The following is a 19,579-nucleotide window of genomic DNA, read 5'->3' as shown; positions in this document are numbered from 1 at the left end:
CTAATGAGATGAAATTAATAGGATTATTTCTAAGGAATCTTTTACAATATTAGATCTTTACATGTAAAATGATTAAAATATGAACATGGAGAGTATATTGATTATGATGAAGCCCTAGAGATATTTGATCAAATAGAAAATTGAATTTTATCTATTGATAATGCAAATTTTTATAATGAAAATCATTAATTTGTTTGGAACAAATTTTAAGAATGCAATTAAACAATGTAATAATGATTCTAATTCAGTCACAATAATAAAAATTTATCCAACTATTTTAATAAAAAAGATAAAAGAGAGATCAACAAGGATAAATATGGGAATTGAAAAAAAAAATAATGGAATTTTATAAGTAAATGGAATTGTAAATTATTAAATTTATTAGAATTACTAAAAACTTTACGTATCCAATAGTTAGTAATCATATTGACATATGACACTACGGTAATTGGAAAATAGATTTTAATGTATAGATAGCTCAAGTTTTAATTCATGCTATCATGCATCCAGTGACATAATTTGATGAAAAGGGTGTGCAATTATAAAGTTTCCATTCTTAATTTCCTGGTCTTGATTAATTAAATTCTAAACTCTGTCTCAAAACATCTATGCATATGCTTTCAGTCTTTGAATAGAATAAGCAATGTTGTTGAGTCTCTAGGCATGTAATCTTTCAAGTTAGCTGCTGAATGTTACATCATACAAATGTTTTTCATTGATTAATATGAGTTGGTTGTTATGCCCTTCCTTGTTAGCATATCATGCAAGTTTATTAACAGTACTCATTTTATGCAACATATAAAAAATGAGTTGATTGTAAATAAGCAAATTTGTTTTGTTTTTTCAGGTTTTGATAAAGAATTGGATTAATGGTAATGAAAAGTCATTTTTAGAAGGACAAAGTGCTAGATTCGGTGCATCTTTGCCAATCAGTCTTTCCAAAGCAATAAAACTGCCAGCTGCTCTTGCAAATCCATTTGACTCTTGCACTAAATTGTCTTCAAAGGTCGAATTCCTTCATGCCTGCTGGCCTACTGTTTTAATATATACACACACACAGACACAGATGCTTATGGAGATTTCTCACTGCGAGGTCCTAATATATATAAACCTGAAACTAGTGACCAGAAATATAGGGAGGAAGAGTGAGAAACTAAGAGTAAATAAAGAGGGCGGAGATTAGAGAAAGATGGCAAAAAGAAATTAAACAAAAAGAATTAAGAGAGACAAGCTAAGTAAGAGGGGTCTATCTATAATTCTATACTATAAAAAATACATTAATTCTGCAGTTCTGTGAATATGGCCTCTTTACGATATTCCCTCTACAGTCAATATAATTAATATTGTGCGTTGGTAGAGAAATTAAGGGGAGCTTAAGTTTTCTATCTGTAGGGAGGAGGAATTGAAGTAGTGAGATTCAAAGAAATGAACAGAGGTCCTTCATCATTATAAAGTTGTTCACAATGCTTCTACATAGACATAAAAATAGTTTTTATTTTTACTTTGCTTGTCGTTTGCAGGTAAGTAACTCAATTGTCATTGCAAAACGTGGGAATTGCAACTATGAAGATAAGGCAAAAATCGCAGAGTCCTGTGGTGCAGCTGCTCTATTGGTGATAAATGATGATGAAGGTAACTGTTAATTTACTTTTCCTTAATTTTTCATGTCAAATTAAACTGAGTAACTAATATGTGGTGTGAAATCTTTAACATAGATACTCCGGTAATGGTGTGTACTCAAAATGATACTCCACCTAATATATCTATTCCAGTTGTGATGATACCAAAGTCAGCTGGGGATAGTATAAGTGTGAATTTGTCAACTGGCAGTAAAGGTGAGTATCAAACCTCTTTTCTTATGTATCATTACTTTCATTTATAACTTGCTGCCTTATTTGGTTATAGAAATAGTCCACATCTTGACAAGTCTTGAAATATATGGAACTCACTTGTGCTATGCCTTCTAAGTACAAATCAAGGATTGAAATATCGAGCCAATCTGGGGTTTTGGTCCTCGACTGGCTCGAGATAGTGCCATATTGGTGTTGGAAGTGTGTTAAAGGAGGACAAAGAATGCTGGTGTTGGAGGAAGATGAAGAAGTGTAGGAGAGCAAACAAAATAGGGTGTTGGATAAAGCTTACCTGGAATGAAGAGAGGTCATGCGAGATGTGTTAGAGGAGATAGCTAGGGTTTTGGCATGGAGGAAGGGTTAGTGTAGAGGAGTGTGTCGATGGCTTAGGACATCGGAGAGGAGGAAGATGGAGTTCAGGGCATCATTGAGGAAGAAGGTGGAGCTTAGGGTGTTTTGGAGGAGGAAGGTGGAGCTTCTCATTGTTGTGATGGAGGGTTAAGATTTCTTGTGCCTTCTTGCGTGCGTCATTGGGCTGAATAATAAATTCTGTCCATGTTGACCAACACAATTTGACCCTTCTGTCTATTGTGAAATAACCTGCTCTTATCAAATACCACATCATTTTTTGCTTCTTATAACTACCAAGGAATGCTAGTTTAAATCCTTAGGAGCACAAGACAATAACATCTTCTTGCTTAACATAACTATGAATTTGATATTGGTTTTGGTATTTTCCCAAAACAGTACCATCTTCTTGTCAGACCATATCAGATGTAGTCTTAGATTGGTCTTTGCTCCTATGATCTCCCTCCTCCCACTTGGCTTGTTTCCCTTCAACACCCAGAGTATAGCAATTTACTAGTGAATCAAATTAAAAGGTCTTTAACTCAAAAAAGTAGTAAAAGTATGTCAAGTAAAAACATGCCTTACCTATTGGGGTTTCCTACTAATTCCTTTCTAAGGAACCTATTTGTAATACTGTGTTACAAGGTTTCGAGTATTATTTTATATTAATGATTAATTAACATAGGTAGAGGGACAAACATTGGTGATTGGAATTTAATAAGATGCCCATAACATAAGATGGTATCAGAAACATCATGCTATCTATCCCAATGTTGATCTTCTAGCACCTCCTACATTGATCTTTTCGCAAGCCATTGATGTTCCTCCAGCATGCACATGGTTTGCAATGCCTCCTCTTCTAGTCTGAATGAAAACTACTTTGCTCTTCGTGCCTCATCAGCAAGTTGCATTGCTTGATGGTGCTTATTAGCATACTGAATTTTCATTCCCAGTTTGATCTAGTGTCCTGTATCTTTGTGTCCTGTCTCCTGTTTCCCAATTTAGCTGAACGGACAAGAAGGGACCAAGATGGTTGCGAGGAAGAACACCACTATCACATTCAATAAGATAAGGGAGATTTCCATATTGTTTGTCTCAATTCTGGCTCGTAATCATCCCTGCTTCTTCACAAGATAAATTTTTGCTGGAGATTAATTAATTCTTCAATATTTCGTAAGAGATTAATTGCTCCTTCAGCACAACCCTAACTGGTAGAAATTTGTTGAGGACATTGTATTTTAGATTTTGCTTTGGACAAGAGTTGTTTCTGCTGTGCGCAAGAGTCGTAATAGGTATTTTCCTTCTCTCACTTATTGCCGAGTAGTTTCTTTGATTTTTTTCCTCTAATTAGAAAAAAAAAATCCTACATCAATATCTTCCATGTGGACTTCTTTACTATATGAGTTTGGGATGGATTAGACTTCCTGCAAGTTACTAATTAGATATCTATTAAATTTGATTGGATCATACAGACGCTATTTTTTGATTTCTTAGTATTGGCTTTAGAATTATAGATCCGAATTTACATGTTTTTATTATATAATTTCCTTGTTTGTCTTGTTTTGTGAAGCTACATGATTGCTCCAAATTATGGAAAATTTGAGTAAAAAAACACAGCAGTCTAAGGTCTTTGAGGTTGTTCTACTGGTCAAAATAGGCTCAAATGCAACCATAATTTAAATTTGGGCATATTCAGAATATATACTACTCCCTTCATCAATATTCACCAAGCCATCTTGTACACGCCTCACATGTAGAACAGTCGGCCATTGATACCTCTTTCTTTTTGCTAGATGGCATTGGACAAGCTTCTATTATTCCATTATCAATTCTCTCTATTCTTTGTGTCTAATTCCATTATGTTTTTTTTATCTGTTAGTAGTAAGATTAATAACCGACCCCACCTAGTGGGATAAAGATTGATTGATTGATTGTTGTTGTTGTAGTAATAAGATTAATAGATCTTTAAAATTCTCCATAACATTTAATCTTATTGTCATTTAAGACTTGTAGACAGAGAGGTGATTGGTGTTGAACATTAGTATATTAACTATTGCACTAACTCTTTTTGCTTTTGTGGTTGAACCCTTTGATCTTCTTCTACAGATGCCCAGTCACCAAGAACATTTGACTCTTCCTAATCTTCAAAACTTGATGCCTAGTTTTTTCGATATTAAAAGTCTGAGAGTGTCCTTCAATTAAGAAAACATTTTCGATTTATGTTTTCCAATAATTTCTATAAATGAACTTTTGTATCATTTTATTTATTTCATTGTAATATTTAGTTTAGTTCAAAGTGCAAAGTGCAAAACTAGGGTGCACAAAACAAGGAAAGAGAAGAAAGCTGCGGATTGAAACAGCAGGCTTGGAATAAAAGAGATAAGAACTTACTAGAAAGTGCAGACTCTTCTTATAACAAGCTTACAATACTCTTTCCTTGTTTTGTGCACCCTAGTTTTGCACTTTGCACTTTGGTATCAGAGCTGACGATGATGGCAGTTGTTCTATGCCGGCTTTTGCTGGGCTGATAACTCCCAATTTTAATAAAGCTTGAACATGCCGAGTAAATGCCTCCTTTTGATTTGGAGTTAGGTGTTTCAAAGGCCTATCTTCTATAATAAAATCCGGATTTTTAATATCCAGGTGGCATAGAATCCTGTTTTTCGACCAGTGCTGAACCCTGCTCCTTTAGTTCTTTTAGTAGAGGACCAAATTGTTCTGAAAATTGTTGAGAAGATTTTCCAATAGAATAAGATACTATCTCTTTGATTTGTAAATATTCATCCTCTTCAAGATTAAGTTCTTCGATAGTTGCTGCCGTAGTTGCTGAAGGGAGAGTATTAATGATAGTCAGGTTTTTGTAAAATGTGACAACATTACCTTCTATCTTTACCCCTCCATTCATGGCTCGTATAAAGTTGCAGCCTATAATCATCTATATCTTATCTCCAAGGATCATAGGAAACTGTATGTGTATGGAATACGGAAATTATTGTCGCCAATAGTCATTAATCAAGGTTCAAAATCTTGAGTCGTGTTGAATTTTTGATCTTTGACTAGAACAATATTATTTCAATATTGTGCCAATATTTTATTGCATAGTGTTGGTAATGGATTGGAGTTGAAGAAGGAAGGAGATGATGCATAAGAGTCTGTGTCAAGCATCATTTTAAATCTTGTACCATGTCAGGCAAAATAGTTGAAATTTATCATTCTGTTAAATTATTGAAACTCAATATCACTCATTACACAATGTCTCATTCCTTTGCTTCATCTCCTTCTTCTTTCAACCTCCAACCTGTCCTCGACACCATACAATGTCAATACGATAATGGAATAGTATCTTTCAGGTCAAAGACCAAAACTACGACATGGTTCAAGATTTTGAAACTTAGTACTGAGTGATATCGAGTTTAAGTGATTTACCGGAATGATACGTTTCATGGTATGAGATTCAAACCATGATTGTAATATTTAGTGTCTTAGTGAGGGATGTTTTGAACATATTTTCAAATATTTAGTTACTTATATTGATGACTATTCTAAAATGGTTTGTTTTTTCTAATTTTCTGAAGACTATTTTACTTTGTTTTCAATATGCGTAAAGTACAAACCCCACATTGGTATATTCTTGTCACTCTTTTAAATCTTTTACCACTAGCCAGGGTAGTTTTCATCTGTTACCTTGTCCTTGTACACCCTAGTTTTCATATGTTATCTTGTCCTCATACAGTCCTACCATAATAGTGTAGATAAAAGAAATGATTGCCACTTGATTGAGATTTCTTGTACACTTCTTATTCCCATAGGAGTTCAGTTTAGGTTTCAAGATGGTATCAGCCTTTCTACATGCTAACATATAAATTCATGTCTCTTCTTTCCTTTATGGTCAAATTCTCTTCAGTATCCTGTTTCCACATGATTATCTATTGTGTCTAACCTTGAGGTATCTGAATATATACTTGTTTTGTCATTTTTTTTTATCTACCTTACAGAGCTAAACTATCCCCTTGAGCAATTAAGTATATCTATTATACTTGGTTTATCCATTTTTTTAATCTCCCTACAGAGATAAACTATCCCCTTTAGCAATTAAGTATATCCTAAGTATATCTTCCTTAACCACTCTATGGTGTAGAAGTGGAATTTATTGTTATTCTGCTGAGTTAAAATGTGGATTTTCTTTGATTCAGCTTCTTTAAGATTATTCCTCCTTTTATAAATTCCTCATCTACTTCTGAGTCTATGATGGGTATTATCAATCCCTATGCCCTATTTGATTACCTTCTCTGTCTGCCAACAAGATAGCTATCACCTTTGAGGACCTTGGTTCTTCCTATCTCTTGTAAAAAGATACTTGTTCTTATGCCATTTTTCATCCCATTTCTCTTTTTATATCTTAAGTTGCAATCTTAGTTATCATTGCTTTGTTTCTTCTTTGGCTTTGCACTCTATCCTTGACATTGTTTTAAAGGCACTTTCACATCCAAGGTAGAGACAGGTTATTGTTGAGGAGATGAAAGCATATCCTCATGCTACTTGGGTATCAATACCCTCTTCCTAACAATCCATATTAGATTGCAAATGAGTACTCATGATCAAGACATCATGAATACTGAAATCTATGAAGTGGAATAATATCTAAGATCACTTTCGTTCTACTATTCCTCTCATTAAGAACTATATTTTAGTGTCTTCTTCATCAGTTTAATATTGAGAATATCTTTCTTTATTGTGGGACTTACAAAAGGGGATAGCGTAACGATAAAGTTGCTACTATATGACCTTGAGATCAAGGGTTCGAGTCCCAGAAACAACCTCTTCTAACAATGCAAGATGGAGTATGTACAATTGACCCAATATAATCCGATCATTGATGGGAGTTTTATGCACGGGCTACCTTTTTATTGTTGGACTTATGATGTGCGTCGATTACATACACTTGTATGTATATTTTGATGCACATTCACTTGTTTTCTTTGAATATGTTCTATGCTATTACATTCCTCTTTATCATATTTTCAGCATAATTACTCTATTTGTCGGAGATCTGCTCGTGCTTGTTCTGTTTTTGACAGGATGTATTTTTGGAGTGAAGAGTTAAGGCGTGCTTCGGAGCGACCCAAGAAGAAGAGCAGGCCTTGCCGTGCCTCTTAACACGGCCGTGTCTCCTCACCCGTGAGCAAACAGACCACGGTCGTGCCTCCCGGCATGGCCGTGCCCCTTCACCAGAGCCCATTCAAGGGCAGGCCCTGTGGTTTCACAGGGCTATGTCTCCCAATTAGAGCTCAATCAAGGTCAATCCATGTGGAAACACATAGCCATGTGCTTCTTCCAGAGCCATATCAAGGTGTGGCCATGACCTGCTCTATAAAAGGGGAGTTCTTCACCTTTTTAGAGGGAGGAAGGTCTTCCCTTTGGGAGGACCAATTTTGGTCCAGATTTGCTGATTCTTCACACTCCGATTAACGATCCGAAGTTGTTTTTACTCTATTCTTCATCTCCGGAAGCATAGGATTGGATCCGAAGACCTCTCGTCGTTGGCTAAGCTTTTTTCCCTCTTCTTCTTAGATTGAGTTTTTAAGCTTATAATTTCTATATCTTTGGATCCATCTCCTCTTGTTGTGGAGTAGATTTATTTGTTCTAGGATTAAGGGAGCAGTTGTGATGTGTAATTGATGTATACTCTTTGAATTTGCCAATTTTCTATCCATATAACATGTTTATGCCTTGTATCTATTTGATTAAATGTGTGTGAAGTATTTGTGCTTAGATTTCATGTTTAATTGAATGATTGTATTGATTTGTTCGCCTCGTAAGGGGGATGCTTTAGATCGTATGATCGGGGGCCCTAATGACAAGGGTATCTCTTTAACCGGATATCTAGAGTATTGCCTTGAAAGGGGGGGACAAATCTCCATAAGGAAGTATTGAATTATGCTTAATGAACTATTTATAATCCTCTGTTAGTAAGTGTCTTGCGTAACCTACTGAATATATGATCGGGGCCTTAGTGATAAGGGTATCCTTTTAACCGGACTTCCTAGGTTACCACGTCTACTTAGTGATATTGGATACCAATACAGATAACACTCCGACATGATCGTCGCTGGTAATGTCGTTATCGAGTTAGACTTCCTACATGAGCATAAGGATAGAGGATGGGTAATGGGCAATCCTTAGTACATTAATTAGCGTCACAACGAAACCGAATTCGTAGAAACCAAGTTTCCTCAATCAACTTTATTTCTTAGCTCTCTCTTCTCTTTGCTTCTCTCTTGACTTTTGTGCATAAATTCACAACATTCGAGTATTTAGCTAATTAATGATGGTAAGTCTCTAGTGCTTAAATCCAATCCATGTGGGTTTGATATCTTTTATTATTGACAACGTAACCGTACACTTGCTGGAGCGTAACAAGTTTTTGGTGCCGTTGTCGGGATTGTGTGTTTAACATTAGTTGACGAACACTTGAGTCAGTCTAAATATTGTTTCCTTTTCCTTTTTTGTAAATATTCCTGCAGTTTCTTTTTGCAAATATCTTGCATTTTCTTCTTTTATTTTTTGTATTTTGATTTTTGCTCTTAAGTTTCTGCATTGTGATTCTTGCTTCTAAGTTTTGCATTTCTTGTTAGCAAATAAATTGCCCAAATAAAGATGGTTTAGAGGCCTCTGAAAGATTATGTTGCTACCAAGTCAGCAAGAAAATTGGGCCCTATTGTGCCACCAAAAATTCATGCTCCCAACTTTATTCTCGATCCAGCCTTTATCTCTAAAATTTAAGAATATTAGTTTGGAGGGTCAGCAAAAAATCCTTACCTACAACTAATGGAGTTCTAACATATATTGCAATACATTGAAATATGAAGGGGTCCCTACTGATTCAATTTTGTTGATAGTTTTTCCTTTTAGCCTTAGAGATGCTGCAAAGATTTGGTTAGATACTCTGCAACCCAGAAGTATCAAGACTTGAGATGAATTAGAGTGAAAGTTTTTGAACAAGTATTTTCCCCCATGGAAGACAACTCTTTTGAGCAATCAAATCTTGCAATTTGAACAAAAAGAAGAAGAGACATTATGGCAAGTATGGGATAGATTCTTAACTCTTTTATATCAATGTTCACATCATAGGATTGAGAATGGGCTGATCATCCATATATTTTACATAGGGATATCTTTCCATTATAAGAATCAATTGGATTCGGCAGCCGGAGGTTCTTTACTGAACATGGTTAGGTGAAAACCTAATGACTCTTCCCTTGAGAATTCTAGAGGTAAAAAGATTGGGAGTGGAGTTGATTGAAAAAGGGGAACCAAGTCAAGAGAGCGGTGGAGCCCCAATCCCTTCAGAGGAAGACATTCATCTTCATCGTGAAGACTTTGTGGAACTGTTTCCTTGGTACAGTGGAACTTTGGCATAGATGCTAGTTGTATGACTTCTTTAATTGAAACAACTCTAGATAAGGATTGTGAAGATGCCATATGCAAAGATAGATATAGTAGTGGTGGTTTGCTCCTACAAACACTAGAAGACCCTCTAGAGGAAAGCCTAAATTGTGGAGAAAAGGTGAAGCACGTGCAAAGATTGGATAGAGTTCTTGAACTAGCACTAGAATATGAGCAAATAAAGATACTTAGCAGAATTCAATTGTACCTGAAATTTTACCACCTCAAGTAGAACTTAAACCTCTACCATCTAACCTCAGATATGAATTTCTTATGCCAAATTCGACCTTTACTGGGATACTTAACGCAAATCTAACTGAGTTTGAGACCAAGAAACTAATAAGAGAGCTGAGATTGCATAGAAAAGTGATTGGGTACACCATTGATGACATTAAAGGAATAAGCCCCTCTTTATGCATGTATAGAATTTTATTAGAAGAAGGCCATAAATTGAACATCAAAGGAGACTAAACCCTAATATGAAAGAGGCGGTTAGAAAAGAGGTACTGAAGCTATCCAGGGATCATTTATCCTATTTCTGATAGTGAGTGAGTAAGTCCAGTGCATATAATTCCAAAAAAAAGGTGGAATGATAGTAATAAAAAAAGAAAGCAACAAATTGATCCCAACTAAAACAGTTATCGGATGGCGGATGTGTATTGATTATTGGCAGTTTAATAAAGAAACTAGAAATGATCATTTTCCCCTTCCCTTTATTGACCAAATGCTTAAGAGGCTGATCAGATACTCTTATTTCTACTACTTAGATGAGTATTCTGTGTTCTATCAAATTGCAACACACCCCCATGATCATGAGAAAATTACTTTTACATGCTCTTATGGAACCTTTGCCTATCGACGAATGCCTTTTGGGCTGTGTAGTGTCCCTGCCACTTTCCAACATTATATGATGATGATCTTTTCAGATTTGATAAAAGATATAATGGAGGTATTCATGGATGACTTCCCAGTGTACGAAACTAATTTTAACACATATTTATCAAATTTTTCTAGTGTCCTTCAAAGATGTGAAGAAATGAATTTGGTTCTCAATTGGCAAAAGTGTCACTTCATTATAAAAGAGGAAATAGTTTTGGGACATAAAATTTCAGAGTGTGAAATTGAGGTTGATTAGGTAAAGGTAGAAGCAATTGAGAAACTCCCCCACTAATCAATGTGAAGGGAGTAAGGAGCTTCTTGGGACATGTCGGATTTTATTGAAAATTTATAAAGAGCTTCTCTAAAATTTTCAAACCATTTACCAATCTTTTAATTAAGGATACATAATTCTATTTCGATGAAAATTGTTTGGAAGCCTTCAAGAAAATCAAAATCGCCTTCATTACCGCCCATGTAATTCAAGCACTGAATTGGAAACTTCCGTTCAAAATTATATGTGACGCTAGCGATTTCACAGTAGGAGCAGTATCAGGGGCAAAGGAAAGAAAAAAAGTTATATGCCATCTACTACACTAGCAAGTCTTTAGATGATGCCCAAATAAATTACGCCACTATAAAAAGTGAATTATTGGCGGAGTTTTTTGCATTTGATAAATTTAGATCATACTTAGTGGGTTCGAAAGTAATAGTCTATACAGATCATGCAGCCATACGGTATTTGCTCAGTTAGAAAGATAACAAATCACGACTCATTAGATGGATATTGCTTCAACAGTGGTTTAACTTAGAAATCAGAGATAAGAAAAGAGCAGAAAATATGATAGTAGATCACTTATCTAGAATATAACAAGATGGACAAAGAGATTCAGACAATGATTTATCCATCAACGATTCTTTTCTGGACGGACATCTTTTATCCATATCTAGTGTAAATGTACCGTAGTATGCAGATATCGCAAACTACCTTGCTAGCAAGGTTATCCCACCAAATCTTACTTCCTAAAAAAATAAAAAAATTTCTTTGACGTCAAGTATTATGTATGAAATGAACCACTCCTTTACAAGAAATGTGGCAATGTAATCTATTGAAGATATGTTCCTGAGTAAGAAACTAAAGAAATTTTATTTCATTGTCATACATCATCTTATGGAGGGCGCCTTGGGATTGTTAAAATAGCTATAAAGATTTTACAAGCTAAATTCTTTTGGGTGCACCTATTCTTGTGATCGATGTAATAAGATTGGAAACATCACTAAATGACATGAGATGCCGCTGAATTATATTCTTGAAGTTGAATTATTTGATGTTTGGGGAATAGACTTTATGGGACATTTTCCTTCGTCATGCGGAAATAATTTCATTTTTGTTGCAGTTGATTACATGTCTAAGTGGGTAGAAGCTATAGCTTTCCTACTTGTGATGCCAGAACCATAATCAAACTATTCAAGAAGATAATCTTTCCTCGATTTGGTGTCCCTAGAGCAGTTATTAGCGATGGGGGGGGGGGGGGTCTCATTTTATTAAAAGACAGTTTGCAAACCTACTCAAGAAATATGAGGTTAGTTATAAAGTTGCAACACCGTATTAGTCGTAGACTAGTGGGCAAGTTGAAATTTACATTAGAGAGATCAAAACGATATTAGAGAAGACAGTGTCTACATCTCGAAAGGATTGATCCCTAAAACTAGATGATACTTTATGGGCGTATTGCATAGCTTACAAGACTCCAATTGGAATGACTATTTTGGCTAGTCTTTGGGAAGTCGTGCTATCTCCTAGTGGAATTGGAATGCAAAGCTTATTAGGCAATTCAACGCCTCAATTTTGATTTGAAAGCAACTAGAGAGAAAAGGAAACTCCAACTTAATGAACTTGATAAATTACAGATAGATGCGTACGAACATGCCAGGTCTTATAAAGGAAGAACAAAGAAATGACATGATTAACACATCCTACGACGGGAATTCAAAGAAGGAGACTTAGTATTATTATTCAACTCAAGATTGAAACTTTTCCCCATAAAGTTAAAATCATGGTGGACGGGACTATTCAAAATTCAAAAAGTATATACATATGGAGCAGTTGATATATGGAATAAGGAATTTGTACTTTGCAAAGTGAATGGGCAGCGATTAAAGAGGTACTTCCTTGGGATGCCAATCGATGGAGACGAGAGACTATTTTTTTGAACCACGTCTCCTATAATGAACTTAATAGGGGTCGAGCTCATGACCTTAAATGAGCGCTTCTTGGGAGGCAGTCTAGGGGTTTCTTCATTATGTTTTTCCTTTTTCATTCTGGTTTTTGTCTAATTCATGTTTAGTTTCATTTGCAGGATTGAGGAAAATAAAGAACTCTAGAGAGCGGACATATTTACCAAGGCCGTGTTAAAAGACACAGTTGTGTCTCTTTGGCTGAAGCCAATACAGGGTGACCGTGTGATTTCACACGGCTGTGTGAACTCACTCGACACCAACATGATATGGCCGTGTAGAATCACACTGCCGTGTGAGCTCACCCGAAGCCATCACGAGGTGGCCGTGTTGTTTCGCACGGCCATGCCACTGATAACCCAAGGCCCAGGCCTATTTCACCCTTGGCTAGGGCATGGTCATGTGTTTTGACACACGACCGTGTCCGCCGCCACACCTCCCATACCCCTCTTCCACTTCTTCCATAATTCGTCCATTTTCTTTCTTCAACTCTTACCATACACTCTCCCCACCCTCTCTAGAGTTCTCACCTCTCCTTGGACTTGGCTTCAACTTCCTCCGTGATGTTGAATCGGCTAAAGAAGGGATTTAACTCAAGAAGGATGACAATCCCACAAGCAATGGTAAGAAAAAGATTGAATCTTTGGGAGAACGAAATGCACACTTCAAGGGTATATCTAATAACTTTGGTATTATCTTTGATAATGATAATAAAAAACATTGATATGATTCATTGTTAAAACATTCTATCTTGTGTATCAAATATGTGGACTATGAAACCTTAAATGTTTTAGGTTTTAAGGATGATATTGATTGACTTTTTAGAAGAATAGGATGGAATAGCTTTATGTGCATGAGATATCTAACATATCCTAGAATAGTTTTGGAAATCTTAGGCTCCATTAATTGCCAAAATATTCGAGCGTTTCCGTTTGTTCAATAATAACTATGAATGAACCCTTGATGATTTTAATACATGCTTTAAATTGTCATGTGATGGAACAAATAATATTTGCTAGGTTCAATAATTCAAATAGATGGTGGTTAATTCATGGTAAATCTATTTTTGATCCACACTCATCTAAGACTACTAATATCACTAATCCAATTTTTTATTATCTTTAGTTGGTTATGAGAAATACGATATTTGGACGTGGTGATGGTGAAGGTATAATGAGACTTTCTGAATTATATTATTTGTGGCTGATGGTGGAAGATGTTCTAATTAACTCGGGATTTTATTTATTGAAATTCCTTGTGAAATTAGGAAATTTTCCCTCCATTAGTCCTATTGTTCTAGGAGGATTACTTACCCGTATTGCGGTAGTACTAGGTAGTACTAGACTACATCTTAATTATCGGATGATGTTCGAGTCATGTAAGTTTGCTTAGAAAAATCAAAATATCTCTACATTTGTTAGTGCTACATCAAAAGCACCAATAAAATAAAATAAATATAAAAAATTTCAAGTGTTGCACAATGCAATTACTTTGAGATAAAAAAATAAAAGATATAAAAAAATAGCCTTACATGTGAAAACTAACAAGTTACCCCTTTGAGACCGAGTTAGGTTATTGGGGAAATAAATGTTATATTTCTCTTAATATCGAGCACAACTTTGAGATAAATTAAGAAAAATGAACAAGTGTGTGTCAGGTAAGTGTCTATTGCCACAAACACAAGGAATTCAGTTAAATAACGATTTGAATATGATTAGGGATTGAAACTTGAAGAGCTTAGGTCACTCGTCGCACTGTGCACGAGAACTTATGTTTAGGCCATACTTAGGTTACTCTATAATTATGCTCATCAATAAAATTAGTTGATAGAGTTGGATTGATTCACTAGAGATTATGATGCACTATATTAGTATATGAATCTAGATTGCGGAGTTTTGCTTGAGAACTGCACGTCTTTGTCAAGAGAAAAAAACGACCAATACCACATTGTGTTGGACTTGCACTCCTTCCTAATGTGGCTGCAGTAGTTAAGCCATTTCCACTGGCACCGACCCATTAGCGCCACTATATCGCATATGTCGTTCATACTCATATTGAGTTCAAGAGGCATTGAGAGCTGCTAAAAATTATTTGTCATTTGGACCTTTATCTCAACCTTTAAATTCATTAAAGATTGATTATTTAGAGCTTCGGCTATTAAAAAGTTTGCGTTGTTGTTTATAATTTAATGTTTTTTTTTTGTCATAAAGTTCCTCTTTTCATTGAACGAACTTCTTGAGAAAGTTTTGGACATTTAAAACATCCGGATATCTACAAAAAAGATGTTATTTTAGGCATGTAACCCCACTACCCACTATCATGTCCAATAATATCGCAATGCAAACATTGCCAACGAAATCAATTCTCTAATCGACGTATGTATCTCTAAGTTAGTTTATAAAATTATTATTTTGGTGTAATAATTTATGCATTATATAAAGAATAGTAAAAATATCAAATACATCATAATAATATTCGTAATTATAACTTTAACAAGAATAATATAAAAAATTAGCCGATAAAAATTACAAAATCAATATCTAATTTTAATAAAAATGATAAATAAACTAAATATTTTTATATATAAATATTATTTAATTTTTTTAAAATAATTATTAACTATATAATAGAATTTTTATCTTGCATATTCATATAAATATAGATATTAATAAAATTAAAAATTTAATAAATAAATATTATAATTATATTAGTAATTATCAAATTAATTAATTAATTATTAATTTATATAATATATATTTACATAATTATAGTTTATATATTTATATATAGTTTAAAACTAAATTTATTCAGAACATTTAAAATTATATATTTTCAAAAATTATTTAACAGTTTATCAATCCTTATATAATTTCCTAATTTATGATTAATTTAATTATAAAATATTTTGTTGGATCGAGAAGCGCTAGAGGGGGGCTCCTACTCCAAGGCCCACGCTCGTTGAGCGTTTACGTTGGGCAACAATTATAATCTCGTAAAGATAGTTACAAATTTCAAGTACAATTAATAATGAAATAAACCAACGACAAGATTAATAGTAGATTTTGAGCTATGGGGTCGTCGGCGTCAAGTTACAGCTTCGTCGAAACTTCTCGCTGGCGGCTGGTTGCGTAAGGATTGCTTTTCTTGTGTTGTTCTTAGTTGCTGGTCGAGACTCCTTCTTTTAAACAATGCTGGTCCTAGGACCTAGGGTTACCGCCCCCTAGGATTTTTCTCCACCTAGGGTTACCACCCCCTAGGATCTAAGGTTATCCCCCCTTATGATTTTCCTCCACCTAGGGTTACCACCCCCTAGGACCTAAGGTTGCCGCCCCTTAGGATTTTCCTCCACCTAGGGTTACCATCCCCTAGGACCTAAGGTTATCCCCCTTTAGGATTTTCCTGCACCTAGGGTTACCACCCCCTAGAACCTAAGGTTATCACCCCTTAGGATTTTCCACTTGCCTAACCGTAGTTAGGACTTTCCTGAAAACTCATTCAAGCATGTTAGAAAACAAGTAATCTTAACTTTGAATCCCTTTGCCATTATCAAAACTTGGGTTTGATCGTCGGATGCTTCCCGCACCAACATATTTTACATACCAAATAAGAAATTTAGACATTTTATAGAGAATAATTAATAAATAATATTTATAATAAGTAAAGTTATAATAGGACTCCTTTTATAGTTTTATAATAGTCCAGTTTTATTTAAATTTATTTAAATTTTTTATTTAATGTATAAAATAATAATATAAATATTAATTTATATATAATAATTATATTAATTAATTATGACTTCATTTAATTAATTAATGATTTATATGATGTATATTCATGATATTTAATGTTTATATTACATTTTAAAATTAAATTTAAATATTTTAAAATTATTTTAACAGTTATAAAATTTTGAATAGTTTGTAAATATCTTAAATTATTTATAAATTTTAAAAAATATTTTAAAATTTTATTTTATTTTTATAATTTTAATATATTTTTAATTTATAAAAATAATTTAAGATTGGATTTTGAATAAATTACAAATACGAAATTAAAATTTTCAATTAATTTTTAATTTTTTTTAAAATTTTTTAATATTTTAATAAGGAATCATAAAAATATAAATTTATATTTTATAATTATATTGGTTAATTAACCGTTTATTTTTTTATTTATTGAATAATAAATTTTTATAATATATATAGTTACAATAATAATAATAATAATATATTTATATATATGATTTAAGTTTTACGTTTTATAAGTAGTTTATATAACATTGATGTAATGAATATAATAGCAATGAATATAAAAACAATTTTAAATTATATATTTATATTTTATTTAAATATAATGGTTTTAATTAAAACCATTATATTATATTTTTCAAAAAGACCCTATTCCTTTCTCGCAATGCTATTCTTTTCTTGCGAACTTGCTTCTCCTGAATTCGTTTTTTTTCACTCCACCGCTTCCGTCCTCTGCTCAATCCTACTGCCTTTTAATTGACAGCCAACATCTCCCCTCTCCTCAAACTGAAAATTTACTATGGCTATTAGAAGATTCGTCGCCGCCTCGTCGTCTCACCGCCTCATCATCTCACCACCTCGCTGGCGCTATTGTTCTCTCATCGCCGACCTAATCTCTCATCGATTGTGCTTGTTGATGCTTTAGTCTTCATCGTATATAGCATTTTTGTTATTAACCATACTCTCGTGATTGATAGAAGGAATTGATTCGATTTGTTCTGTCGTGTACTGTGCCGCAACTCAATGCACGCGATGATGCATCTCCCGTGTGTGTTGTGACGATAGGGTGCTGGGACCGGTCCCATGGAGGAACTGTAAAAACCATTTGTAGGGCGGCATGACACTGTATTTCAAACTGTGGATTTTTACCTTGTAAAGAGAGACGATTGTTGTGACTCACATTGTCACACAAGAAGGGTAGCAAACTAGATTTGTAGGATTAGGTGATCAAGATAAGCAATAGTGAATGAGAGCAGAAAAGAATAAAAAGGACAATTCAGAGCACAAAGCTCTCGCCATGCGGGTTTCGGAGAAGGGTCTATTGTATGCAGTCTTACCCTGCTTTGCAAGAGGTTATTTCTGTGACTCGAGCCGGTGACCTCCAAATCACACGGCAACAACTTTACCTTTATATTAAGGTTCCCCTTTATGAGAGCAGAAAAGAATCTATAAGAAAATACAGGTGAAAGAAAAATGTATTTGGAGGAAAAAAGGAGTTGTGAAGGTGTAAGGGAAAAAAAAGGACAGGGATTATATTGGTGGAGGGAGTGGAGGAGAACTTAGGATTTACAATGATGAAAAAGATGTATCGAGTAAAATTAAGTATTTTTAATACTGTTGATGGGAAGGGAGTGCAAACTGCCATGTTGTAACCTACCCTTGCCCTTGAGGTAACTGAGAAGATAATCCTAACCTGAAAAGAACACATGCTCCAATATACGAAGAATAAAATATTGTATTGTGTTGTTAAGAGAGACTATTACACCATATATTATATATTTATTGACTCAAACATAACACCATATAACTAAACCGAGTGTGGGACTAAACCTTGTATGGCTCTAATAGATTTTGATAACTCTAAAAATTACAAGGCCACTTGTTTGGACCCGTCTATTTGTTGATTCTTAATATCATAGTTATGGATAATGGTCAGATTCAACCTACTAGCTCTGTATATTTAAAATCAAAGAACAGTAGCAACCAGTTCAATGTAGCATATCATGATTCATTATCAATTTACATTCAATATTTTTATCTTTTCCTTGAGGGTACTAGGTGGTAACGAACAGGTATACTTCAAGCTTACTAGCCTGCATTTATTTTTCTATACCTTGATTGATGTCATTTCTGTTTTTTTCTTTTTTTTTTTACTTTACTAGTATTTTCTAGTATACTACTATTGTCTATGACATTGATAATCCAGAATTAAATTCGTATTAACTACTTTAATTTGCATCAGTACATTAGTGCATAATTAAAATTTTCAATCATTCTCTTACCATGATTTAATGTTTGTTTAACAGTGGATCTCCTGTTATATTCACCCATTCAACCCATTTTGGACATTGGAGCTGTGATCTGTTTGGCACTAATGGCTGTTGGAACTATTGTTAGTGCCTCAGTTTGGGATGAATTTACCTCTCAGCCAATTGATGACAATTATGATCAGTTGGAACGGAAGGTTTTTTCCCTACCTTATAAGTTATTCCAAAATTATTTCTACTTTTGTCTAGTTTTTTTTTTCCTGATAGTGAGAGAATATTGAATTTTAAGTGATCTATGGCAGGCAAAAATGTTTGCTATCTATTATCAGTTTGTTGTAGCATGCATGGATTGGCATGCATGATTCCTTCATCTTGCATATTTAATTGTTGATTAACTGAACAATCTCTTTCAATCAAATCATCCATTGTTAATTAATTACAAACTTGTGCATTTATTGCCTCATCTTCATACCTACTTACAATTGCTTCAAGAATCTATATGATTATCATCAATACGTGTAGCTATAAACAACAATTGTTTAGCCCTAGCAAATGAGGTAGATCGGAGGTCTTTCAGCAAAAGATCGACAATTCATATTAGTATAATGACAATATTGAGAGAGGTTTAACTTTGTCGATCTCGCCTTGAATAAGATTATTTTACATTTAATATTCTATGGGGACACCTCATGGTAAAAAAATTGGCCAGTGCGACGTATGCGTAGCCGAGCCATCGCGATGCGTTCAGGGGACCTCGAGGCACACCGACACCGAAGGCGTGCCGTGCCTGTGCTAGTCCATGGAC

At 34.3% G+C, this 19,579-nt stretch overlaps 1 protein-coding gene across 1 annotated transcript in view; it reads left to right on the top strand.

Annotated features, from left to right (window-relative positions):
* The first annotated feature begins 1,726 nt into the window (after window positions 1-1,726).
* Window positions 1,727-19,579, top strand: part of LOC122038513 (signal peptide peptidase-like 2) — a 40,068-nt gene continuing 22,215 nt past the window's right edge. The window contains exons 1-2 of the mRNA XM_042598305.1: window positions 1,727-1,835; window positions 18,814-18,971. Coding sequence (XP_042454239.1) covers window positions 1,727-1,835; window positions 18,814-18,971 — 267 coding nt within the window. The remainder of the gene's footprint in view (window positions 1,836-18,813; window positions 18,972-19,579) is intronic.

The sequence above is a fragment of the Zingiber officinale genome, chromosome 1B (assembly GCF_018446385.1).
Source record: "Zingiber officinale cultivar Zhangliang chromosome 1B, Zo_v1.1, whole genome shotgun sequence".
Lineage (NCBI taxonomy): Eukaryota > Viridiplantae > Streptophyta > Magnoliopsida > Zingiberales > Zingiberaceae > Zingiber > Zingiber officinale.
The sequence above is the reverse complement of the archived record's forward strand: the minus strand, read 5'-3'. Positions and strand labels throughout refer to the sequence as shown.